Source organism: Leptonychotes weddellii, chromosome 5 (assembly GCF_054177405.1).
Source record: "Leptonychotes weddellii isolate Sample4059 chromosome 5, ASM5417740v2, whole genome shotgun sequence".
NCBI classification, from domain to species: Eukaryota; Metazoa; Chordata; class Mammalia; order Carnivora; family Phocidae; genus Leptonychotes; species Leptonychotes weddellii.
In genome coordinates this window covers 135,099,594-135,111,967 of record NC_138373.1, presented here as the reverse complement: position 1 = coordinate 135,111,967, position 12,374 = coordinate 135,099,594, and the positions used below count along the sequence as shown (strand labels likewise).

At 32.9% G+C, this 12,374-nt stretch overlaps 1 protein-coding gene across 1 annotated transcript in view; it reads left to right on the top strand.

The window, feature by feature from the left end:
• EEA1 (early endosome antigen 1) overlaps positions 1-10,859 on the top strand; it is a 114,707-nt gene extending 103,848 nt beyond the window's left edge. The window contains exons 22-28 of the mRNA XM_081818981.1: positions 1,039-1,224; positions 2,445-2,576; positions 4,070-4,255; positions 5,232-5,470; positions 5,725-5,845; positions 6,442-6,540; positions 7,242-10,859. Of these exons, the coding sequence (XP_081675107.1) occupies positions 1,039-1,224; positions 2,445-2,576; positions 4,070-4,255; positions 5,232-5,470; positions 5,725-5,845; positions 6,442-6,540; positions 7,242-7,364 (1,086 nt within the window). The 3' untranslated portion in view covers positions 7,365-10,859. The remainder of the gene's footprint in view (positions 1-1,038; positions 1,225-2,444; positions 2,577-4,069; positions 4,256-5,231; positions 5,471-5,724; positions 5,846-6,441; positions 6,541-7,241) is intronic.
• Positions 10,860-12,374: the final 1,515 nt, after the last annotated feature.

Here is a 12,374-nt window from a genome sequence, read left to right as displayed (position 1 = left end):
TAGATTATATCTTCTGCCTCCTTTCCAAAGGAGCTGTATCTCCAGAATAAGAAAGATGAACTTCTTCCAGATGGTGGGAGAGCATCTTAGAGTTCCTTTTCCTCCCTGCTGATTCTTTGCAGTTGCCACTGAAAGTGGCAAGATTCCTGCCATTTTCCATTACCCACCTGTTGCCATATCTACCCCAGAATGAAACCTAATAGGTCAAAAAGGTTGCCCTTTTCACCGGCTTTGGCTTTGCAAAATATTTGGGCTTTAGAACAGTCAGTACCTATGGGAGCGTTAACTAGCAACACTACTTCTACCACATAGATGGGAAGTTAAGAGGCTGGGCTAATGGCCTTGTCAGAAATAGAGCCCCAGGTGTCCGGTAGACTTTCTTCTTTTGGTTCACTTTGATCAGGTTAGCAGCTGTGAAATACAGTTGTTTTCTTTTTTTTTTTCTCCCCAAGACAAAAACCCTTTCTGTTTATTGAAGATTTCAGCATGTTAAGGGGCATCATAGGTCCTGTAAGACATATGTGTATATGTAATATAGCATTTAACTACATCTCTTTTTAAATTGTTTGTTTTCATGTCTCCCCATATCTCCTAATTTTATATATATATGTAAACATAAATATAAATACACACATATACAAATACATATATAAATACACACATATATAAACATATATGTGCGTTTTTATATATATATATATGTATATGTATATATCTCCTGAGTGTGTTTGATACGATCCCTTCTTATTTGATATTCCTTAATACCACTTAGCCAGTAATACTTACAGATTATTTCTAAAGGTTTTGGAATTGCTTCAGTTTTATTAAATATTTTAGACTAAAATGTTTTCCATAGGCAGGAGAGTTAAGAGATTTGTCTAGTGTTCTTTCTCTTTTACCTGATCTTACTGAAGGGCATAACAAGCTATCTTTTTATAGTATATTGCTTTCTACTGTGCTTATGCTAACTGTTGTTTCTGTTGAAATTTGCTAAAAACAAAAAAAGACATAATAATTTGGGGAAATTGTTTTTATAAGTCTGTAGAAGAGAAGCTTTCTCTAGCACAGGAGGACTTGATTTCAAACAGAAATCAAATTGGAAACCAAAATAAATTGATTCAAGAATTGAAAACTGCCAAGGCTACGTTGGAGCAGGAGTCCGCAAAGAAAGAACAGCAGTTGAAGGAGCAGTGTAAAACACTACAGGATATTCAAAAAGAGAAGGTATTTCATTTTCTGACTAAATCTAGAATCTGAGAGTTACAATGGCTTTAGAAATCATGTAGTCAGACCTCTTACCCGATATAGGCATCACCTTTATCTTCAACAGCTCTCCTTAGATGGGCTTCTAGTTTCTGATACAATACTTGTGGTAATTGGAATTTTGATGCTATGAAGTACTTCTTAATAGCTCCCTTGTCATTTCTACTCATTTTCTTACTGCTCTTTTTAGTTTTACAAACAAATCTTTTTCACACCATAGACCCCTGGTTATTTAAAACAGGTTTTATAGCTCCATAACTACCTCATATAACACTTTCTAGAATTCTTATGCTTATAATTCTTAAAATTTAGAGCCAGCTTTTTCTAAGGGAAGTGGGAGTATATTTTACATAAATGATGCTAAATTATAGAGTGGAAAGCCTTCTATTATATGACCAATACCTTTAAAAGTCAGTTAAAATGCTATATGAAAGAGAAATTCAGATTCTAGGAAGCATTTTATTTTTGGCTTCATAGTTGAAATCACATATTTCCATCAGCTGATAGGATATTATTCTGAAGTATACAAGTTCAGAAGTTCATTGGTATATCTTAATTGTGCAATTCCTGAAAGTCTCTTTAATTTAAAAAATTGGGGGATGCTTTTGTTGGGGCAGGGGTTTGAAGCTGACATGATAGTCATGATTTGTGCCTCAAGTTTAGAAAATTCTGAGACAACTATAGCATATAGGCCTTTAACTGCAAGGGCTAGAGATCAGTCAGACCTTGTTATAGTTTTGACTGTACCTCTAATAGATTACTTAACTTCTCTAAACCTTTGTTCCTTTACTTATCAAATGAGGATTAAAAAGAGCTATTTAGTATAAATATTAAATTAGATAATATGTAATACTACTAGCTAGGTGCCTTAAATAAAGATATTGCTGGTAATAATAGTAATGATAACAGCATTAATGAGAAGAAGAATGGTAGTTTTGGCTAAATTTTATAGTGTTCTTACTTTGGCCAGACACTATTCATTTTATGGTATTAACAGTAACTATTTAATGCTTATAAAGATCTTACTGTTGTTTACATTATATAAATAAGGACACAGAGGCAAGTGAGGGTAAGTAGTTTGCTCAAGTTAACTTAGGTAGAAAGGGGCAGAGACAGTTTTATTACACTGATTTTCAGTTAAGTATTTATTTTAAAATTACTTTTTGATTATTTTTCTACAGTCACTGAAAGAGAAAGAACTAGTAAATGAAAAATCTAAATTGGCAGAGATAGAGGAAATTAAGTGTAGACAGGAAAAAGAAATTGCTAAATTGAGTGAAGAACTCAAGTTCCACAAGCAAGAAAGCATAAAGGTATGTTAAGATAATCATTGTTCTGGGGCGCCTGGGTGGCTCAGTTGGTTAAGCGACTGCCTTCAGCTCAGGTCATGCTCCCAGGGTCCTGGGGTCGAGTCCCGCATTGGGCTCTCTGCTCTGCGGGGAGCCTGATTCTCCCTCTCCCACTCCCCCTGCTTGTGTTCCCTCTCTCGCTGTGTCTCTCTCTGTCAAATAAATAAATAAAATCTTTAAAAAAAAAAAAAAAGATAATCATTGTTCTTCCCTCTGTACTGTATTATTGTCATTTAAATTAAAAAATACATATATTGTTGAAAACCTACTATGTGCCACATTGTTTTGTCATTTTGACAAATACTCTTGCTCTCACCCTTGTATTGCGTAGTATCTGTATACATATGTTGAAACTATGTTCCTTATGTTTTCAAATTACTGAATGAAGCAAAGTAACTCTAAAAATTTAGATTTGTTGAGATGATAAATAATCACGAGAGCTATTAATTTAGGGGCACCTGGGTGGCTTAGTTGGTTAAGTGTCCTACTCTTGATTTCAGCTCAGGTCTTGATCTCAGGGTTGTGAGTTCAAGCCCTGCGTTGGGCTCCACACCCAGTGTAGAGCCTAATTAAATTTAAAAAAATGTGGGGGGGGGGCACCTGGGTGGCTCAGTTGGTTAAGCATCCCACTCTTGGTCTCAGCTTAGGTCTTGATCTCAGGGTCGTGGGTTCGGGCCCCACATTGGGTTCCGTGCTGGGCATGGAGCCTTCTTAAAAAAATAAAAAAAGAGCTATTGATTTGGAAAATTATGCTTATAGATAGTAAGCTTAAAAATATATGAGAGTTTAAAATTAGGATTTTTAGGGGATTCTGTTTTTTCAATAGTTTTTCTTCCCTAAAATCTTTAATAATCTGTTTTGAACATTTTTCCTGTCATAAGCATAAGTAGGGTGCCAGTTGAAAAAACTAATTGTCTATAATTTGCTTTGTAAAAAGTTACTAATTTTCTTAGAGAAAGGTTAAATTCTCTCTTGAGTGCTCTCACTACCTTTTATGTCTACCAATATACTTACCATTTTGCTTTATAATTATCTTTTTATATCATTATATTCTTCTACACCATGACTTCCTTAAAGCAGATAATGTATATAACTCATTTTTATATATATTCTTAAAACCTAACACAGTGTTTGATGCCTAAGCGGTGACCAATGAATGCTTGCTAAGTGAAGAAAGGGAAAATAGGGGGTAGGAAGTTTTTCACATAATTGAATCAAAACACGCATGTAAAGTTATTACTTGAATTTAAATGGTTGTTGAGCAGGAAGTAAATAATCTTGCATCTTTTTAACCAATTGTTTAAAATAGTGAACTTTAAGGAAAAGAAAAAAGAATCTCCTAAGAGAAGAGGTTAAAACTCATATTGTATATATTGTTATGATAACTTGTCTACATTTCAGCTACATTTGGAAATATTTACCATAAAGGATGATTTATTTTTGGCCTTTTTCAATAGGAGGTAACAAATCTCAAGGATGCGAAACAGCTTTTGATTCAGCAGAAATTAGAGCTTCAAGGGAAAGTAGATTCCTTGAAGGCAACCCTTGAACAGGAGAAGAGAAACCAGCAAATGCTAAAAGAGCAGGTGAAAAAGGAAGAAGATGAGCTGAAGAAAGAATTTACTGAGAAGGAAGCTAAACTGGTCAGTAAGTTAATGGTGGGGAATGTGTTTTGTGATTGATTGTGTATGTCAATCCAATAAGAAAGGATTTTTCTACTTAGAAGTTAGGATTTAAATGCTCTTACCTAGCATTTTAATTTTTGATTGAGGAAAGAGATCTGATTTGTTTAAATAGCTGATATGTACTTGGAAATATTTTAGTCTTGAATTATATTTTGGTTTATATAAGTGAAAATTCAATAAAACATAATTCAAAAAAAACCCAACACTTTTAGTGCCAGAAAAACAAATCCACAACTATGTAGGTTGAGGTAAATGGCGTGAATGCTAATGATGTTAAACTCATTTGTTTTAGTCAAAGTGAACGTTGATAAGGGAGAACGGAAACTTCAGTTTGGAATTTTGATGACCAAAGTCTACTTTTCCTTCCCTAAATTGTACATGCCAAAATGGGAAGCATCTGGCTTTCCTCTGTTGAATTAAATCCAAATAGTCCCACATAACTTGAGTGCTGTATGTTTTAGTTGAAGATTTGCAATTTCACGTTCACACAGTGATTTGAAGGGTTTGTATTTTTTTTGTTTGTTTTTTGTTTTTGTTTTGTTCAGTTTTTGGCAGGTTGATAGAGAAAAAGATTCATGTGGATTTTGAGACGGAAAATGCCAGCTTTGTGTCCAGGACACCTTGCTATCCCTAACTATGTGTTGTTCCCCTGCTCTAGTGAGAAAAGGAAAATCTCACATTGCTTTATGTTAATTGGTGTTATAAGAAGCTTGGTGACCATCATTTCAGCATAGTAGCCTTTGAGCCAGTTCAGATTACACAGATGTTTTTGGAATCAATTTTATTAGTGTAAAATGAAATACATTCTCCTGCCTTCTTTCCCGAAGAAGTAATATTATTTATGTTGCCAATACTTTAAATTCAATAGCTAATTAAATTTATTTTGCATTACTTTTGTAATAGGTTTTTTCCTCACTGTTCTTCCTTTTCTCAGCATTCTGAAATAAAAGAAAAAGAAATAGGAATGAAGAAGCATGAAGAAAATGAAGCTAAACTTACCATGCAGATTACAGCATTAAATGAAAACTTAGGCACTGTGAAGAAGGAGTGGCAGTCCAGTCAGCGGAGAGTCAGTGAGCTCGAGAAACAGACGGATGACTTACGGGGTGAAATTGCAGTATTAGAAGCCACAGTTCAGAATCATCAGGATGAAAGGAGAGCACTACTAGAAAGGTGATTGATGTCTAGTCAAATCAGTTTATTTCTATTCTAAGTGACGAAAAGATGTTTTTTTTAAAATAGAAGTCTTGAGAAAAATGTGTGGGTCCTATAGGTATTTATGTAACCATTTAAAAACTAACTCTTAAAATAATCAGATAGTTGAAATTCATGTATTATATTTGAAGTTACTGAAGTAGTTTATTATCTATGTTCTAGAAGGATCTTTATCATTAAAAAAAAAATAATGTCTTTGCAATCTATTCTAGATGTCTTAAAGGAGAAGGTGAAATAGAAAAGCTTCAAACCAAAGTCCTAGAATTGCAGAGAAAGCTGGATAATACCACTGCAGCAGTGCAGGAGCTGGGCAGAGAAAATCAGTCCCTTCAAGTAGGTCATCTGGTAACGTGAGGCTGCTTTTCAGTCCAGAATTAACTTTTAGTGAAAAGCATATTTTCAATCTTTAAAAATATCTCCAATATTTAATAAATACTTTTGAATGGTGACTTTCTGTGTAGCGGTATTGTAGGTGTTATGGGTAGTTATGTAAAAGCGATACAGAATTTGTCTGAGAGACCCCTGGGATTAGTTAGAAAGCCCTGTCATTCATGAATTGTCAGTACTGGGAAAATTCAGAAGCACCAAGGAATAGTTGAGTCACTATTTGTAAAAGAAGTGATCGGCTTGGTGCCCAGAAAGGATTCATCATTAAGGTTGGAATGGATAGGAAATCACTAAAGATTAGAAATGACCAATGTCTTTGAGGACTAAAATTTGATTTATTTATTTTTGTCATTCAGACTTAAGAATGTAGCAACTTTTGACAGTGGAAAATGACCAAAGTATTTCTAATTTTTAAAGTTTTAGCCCATGGTGCTTATAAGTCAAAATTTTATAAAACTTGGGCACCAAATTAGAAATTACGCATCGTTCTTCAAAATGTTGAATATTATAATGCATGGGCACTTGTTTTTTTTTTTAAACAGATCAAACACACGCAAGCGTTAAATAGGAAATGGGCTGAAGACAATGAAGTACAAAACTGTATGGCCTGTGGGAAAGGCTTTTCAGTAACAGTGAGACGGGTAAATGATTTTGTTCATATTGCCGTGGTTCTGGATTTTATTTCTCATTATCAATGAATGTTTTAACCATGAACAGAATCTTGCATTTGACAGATTAAAAACATTTTCTATTTATTGAAACTTTACAGCTGTATAGAATCATTAAATTTTATGCAGTCTAGTTTCTGGTCAGCGTATGTGTTTGAGTTTTAGTTTTAAATTTAGTCGTTGCCTTCCTGTTGAGTCGCTCTCTGGAATAATCATTTTCTGAACCAGTGGGCCAGTATTAAACTCATGTTTTAGTCATCATTGGGTTCTTTTAAAAAAAAGTAGAGATTAAAAAAAAATTTATTCTAAATAATACCATGTGATCTTTCAGGTTTATATTCCTATTGACGAAATTATGCCTGAAACACTTGGCAAATAGGAATGGTTTTCACCTGGTAGAATGAGGTGTTTTATTATCACTTTTTAGATGCCTCTTAAGGTTCTTTTGAGAATTCCATGATAAATTCCATATAAAATGTTTAGCATAGTATTTAGTAAATAGGGATTAACTAAGGGATTAAATTGATGTATTGAAATATTATATTATTAAATAATACACTGATCACTTGAAAGTTAGTATACCTTCACAGTGCAGTCTGCAGTATTCTTCTAGTCTCATAATGCTTTTGTTATTGTTTTTATGCTTGAAATTGTTTAATTTTTCTCATTTACAGCATCACTGCAGACAGTGTGGAAATATCTTCTGTGCTGAGTGTTCAGCCAAAAATGCCTTAACTCCTTCTTCCAAGAAGCCTGTTCGTGTCTGTGATGCATGTTTCAATGACTTGCAAGGATAATGGGTTACCACAACGTTGGAGTAGTATTACACTAACATTAGATTTTTAATAAATGCACTTAATAGAGGTCTTGGACTACTATTTGATTTGGACAGTGGTTGCAATATTAGACCAACTTAGAATTCATATATTTTGGAATGTTATCAATATCAAGTAAAACTCTTCTATTTTTGTGAGACTTGGGCTCATCTTTCATTACTTTTTTCCATTTAACCCCTGGAACAGCTTTCATGCCAAGTTTAGAATTAGCCAATGAAATGTAAATAAACTTTGGACAGAAAATAGCAATGTATTTTTTTAAATATTATTTCATTGTTCACAAATGACATGAATACACTTCCATAGCTTACTTCTTTCTCCCAAATTTAGTATACAAAAATGTACATGGGTGATATATGTTGCACAGTAGCACATTAATTATATTAAATGCGCTTCGTGAAGTCATGCACAGAACTATAAAACTTTTTTTCCTTATATATAGGTCCATAGCTCAATTGCATTGTTATGTTACAAATTTACTGCTCAAGTGTTCTAAATACAGTTTATGTTGAAATGTGTATTAATCATGAATTTGAACATGGTTTTTGTTTTAACAATATTGATTAAATTCTCTTGGGTAGATTTTATGAAAACCTCTGTAAAATCAGTTTGCTCACTTTATGGTTATCCTGGGGTTGTATTTTAAAGATTAGGGTTAATTTTTCTTTTTCTTTGTCTTTTTCTATCTCATTTTTAAACTCTCACATATTCTCAATTAAGAATTCTATAAAACTTCTCACCCTCACCCCCAGATGGAGGATGAATAATAGAAATTGTATAATGGTTCTAGTCTCAATTTCTTGCAAGTGGGAAGTTTTCTGAGATTAGCCTTTATATTATACCCTCATATTGTCTCTCCTGCATCTTTGGGAATCTGAGTTTGCTTTTTTAATGGATCTGTTTTTTCCCTTTTTTTGACTTAACCTGTCCAAGCATAGCTCAGCTTCACTATTGTTTTATTATTTTGCATCTTAAAGCCAGTAACTGATATCGCTCTAGTCTTATCTGTGAAAATAAATACAAACAGTAAGGAGACATTAAATAGTCTACTTTATATTTTCTTCTTACCTAATAGGGAAACATTTTTGAAAGTTGTGAACTTGACTTAAATTTAAAATAGTTGTGAATTTGGGGTTCCATATCAGCTGGTAAATCTTTTTACTTCGCAAAAATACTGATACGAAATTACTTTGAAGTAACAGCTGGAGAGGAGAATACCGCCAAAAACAAATGTATTTGGGAATCCCAAAGTTATTATCAGAACTGAAAATGGAATGGCTAATTAAGGATAATTAAAAGTTAGCTTATTTGTTTGCTGAACAATGGAATTGAACTTTAATTTATCATGGTCTTATTAATTTGGCAAATTGGAAAACATCTGTAGAGAGGTCATTAATATTGGTTTATTCTTTCTAGAGAAAAAAATATAAGGTTATCCATTTGTGCAGTGTAATCATTTGGTAATAGTAGCAGGGAAGGATGGGACTTAATATTTCATTTGCAATGGTTTATCATACACACTTGCTTTCAGATATCATGCTGAAATAAAGTTATGTTTATGCTTTACCTGTAACATCTATGAACTAAAAGAGATTGTCGTATATTCATTTAATTATTTAAAAAAACCCATTTAAGAAAAATCCTGTTGTCAGTAGCTATTAAGGACCCTGATTGAGTCCCTCGATTTAGATAAACATATATCCTTGAGCTTGTATAAAGAAGAACTACAGTGATTCTTTATTAAAAATAATAGTTGGATAATATAAATTGAGCTAAAATTATTTAAGCGTTTTCATATACTCTTCAAATACATTTAATTCTATACTTTAACACATAAGAAACTTAGTGTGAAACTTAGAAACTTTCTACGTTGGAAAAATAGATATTCATAGCACCATATTTTTTTTTTTCTTTTTTAAAGATCATAAAACTTCATGAGGATTCTAGATTCGAATATTTGTTCACTTCATTTCCTAATTGGGTTCCCTGAAGGCCTTTTCCTGTCTTGTCCCCCTACCCACAGATTCCCCCCAAATTGTGGGGAGGACAACAAATAAAATCATATGTGTTTGAGTCATTTTCTAGTTTTCATCTAGCTGATCTCATTTCATAGATCCTGAACAATTTACCATAGGCTACTATACTAATCATATTAGACATGAAACTTTTTTTTTTTTTTTGCTTATTAACTCTCACTAATTTAAGGTGTTTTGGAAACAGAAAGGATTTTCTTTTTCTTTTAATTAAAAAGCCATCTTCTGAGTTCTTACTGTCTCTACATTTTAGGTGTTTGCTGGTATTATTTGTCAGTGAATTGTAACTGGCATGTCTGAGCTCTTGGCTCTACTGCAAAGTCTGTTGGCATCACGTGTTAGTAAATTCCAAACCCCAGCACAGAAATGTGAATTCAAATCTTGCTGGGTTAGTGTACAGTAAACTATACCTACAGATTTTCTTTACTAGGAAGAAGACAAAGCTGCTGGTAAAGGATTAGCTCATTTTGAAGAAAAAAGAGGGAAACAAACACAAAGACCTCAATGCAGTGTACAAATAACATTTTGTTCAACTACCTCTTAATGTGGAATTAGCTAGTTTAATAGTTTCCTCACAGTAATGTTAAATAGTAACTGCCAAATTTGTTAGTTTCCCATCTGTCTTAGAAAGGCTTTAAGATTATTTTATAGTTTTGAGAACTTGGAAGCCACTTTTTTTTTTAACTTTGCATTTGCATAAAAATGTTTAGCTTTTAAGTGGAGAGCAGATTATGATCATATATTTTGATATTCAAGACCTGTTTGACTATAGCAATTTTTTTTTAATGCACTTTGGCTATAAAACCATGGATGATTTGATCCATAAGATTTAAATGTGCCATCAATTTAGTATTCCTAGACATGAACTTGATGAATGGTATTCTGTAATTATAATGTGCCACACATCGTGTCTTAATCGCCCTTTGCCTGAATTTTAATGATCAATTTGTTATTGTTGCAGATGTGAATATTGTGCATAAACTTACTAAATTTATGTAAAATTGTATAAAAAAGAATTGGAAATAGGTAAGTTCTGTGTAGAAGTAATGAATTTATTGTAACATGATGCAGTTATGTATATGACATTCTGTACTTCTTTGAACTGGATCATATATTCATAGTTTCTATAGAAACTTTTGCATGAATATTTTCTCATTTAGGTTTTGGATTCATTATTTGTATTGTGTTTACTACTTGTGATCATGTAGTTGTGCCTTATTTTGTGAGAGAGTTTAGCTCAGTAAATACTGTAATTTCTAAACTCAGTGAGTGGATGGTTATTGATTATAAATGTAACTGATAAATTACACAACAGCATTTAAATCTGTATAAAGAACAATGGAAGGATCCTTATTGAATTGTTGCTTTTGTTTTTTTTTTTAATTTGTTAAAGATGATATTAAAAAACCATTTCTTTCTAGTAGATGTATTCTGTGACTGTAAATTATTTTGCCTATTTAAAAAAAGAGTACAAAATAGTAACCATTTTGTATATATTTACAGAATGTTACAACTTTCTACTTGGATGTAGATGGGGTAAGCTTTGATGTTTAACTTAGAATAGTAATTAAGTTCATAATATCAAGAGAAATTACTAAAGCCATTTTGCTTAAGACATTCCCTTTTCATTCCATTCATTATTGTGGAAAATTAACAACTACAAAGAAATATTAAACAATATTGAAGTAATTCCTTCTTTCATTGTATCTAAGTTTAGTACCCAGGTGAGCATTTATTTATTTATTTATTTTTAAAATTTTATTATGTTATGTTAGTCACCATACATCACATCATTAGTTTTTGTTGTGGTGATCCACGATCCATTTTTTTCGTATAACACCCAGGGCTCCATGCAGTACGTGCCCTCCTTAATACCCATCACTGGGCTATCCCATCCCCCCACTCCCTTCCCCTCTAAAACCCTGTTTGTTTCTCAGGTGAGCATTTAAGGATACTTTTCTGATGGCTCAGTAAGCCATCGTTTTTTACTGTGTTTTTCCTGGGAACCAAAGTTCCTGAAGTGTTTTTTCATTTTACTCTAATGTGTGCTTGCTTCTGAAGGGTTTAATGTGAATATCCTTAAGGACTTACTAGATTATATATTAGATATGTTCTTTTATGAGCTTTATAGAATTTCAGTTTAAATATATAGCGTATTCTTTTTTAAATTTTATTGTGGTAAGGACGCTTAACAGCTTTTTAAGTGTATAGTACAGCAGACCTCTAAAGCCTCCTCATCTCACTTAACTGAAATTTTATGCCATTGCTTGGTAACTCCCCATTTCCCCCTCTCTTGGAAACCACTGTTCTACTCTGATTCTATGAATTTGACTACTTTCAATTACCTCATGTCAGTGGAATCATACAATTTGTCTTTCTGTGACTGGCTTATTTCCCTTAGCATAATGTCCAAGGTTCATCTATATTATAGCAAATTGCAGAATTTTCTTCTTTCTAAAGGTTGAAACAGTATTCCATTGTATGTATGTACCACATTTTCTTTATCTTATCTGTTCATCCTTTGATGGACATTAGGTTTCTTCCACTTCTTGGCTATTGTGAATAGTGCTGTGATGGACCAGGAGTGTCTATTATTTCTTTGTATATAGCGTATTCTTAAGCTGTTTTACATCTTGACGCTACTTTACTCAGTCTTTCTCTCCCTTGAATGAGATTTAAGGGTGAAATTAGTTCTTTATACATATAAATACTTACTGGACTCATGGGACTTTAGAAAGGAATCCCGAGAGATTGCCTAGTTCCAGTCCATTGCCCTCCTCTTGGCTTGGCTTATATTAAAAATTCCTGCAAGAGGATGTTGATTTTTTTCTAAAAATTATGTATATTATTTTTTGGCCAGAAATTTCTTCCTAAGTCTTCTCTTGCATGAATCTGTATTATCTTCTCCTGGACATAATTGCTTTCAATCCCATCTGGG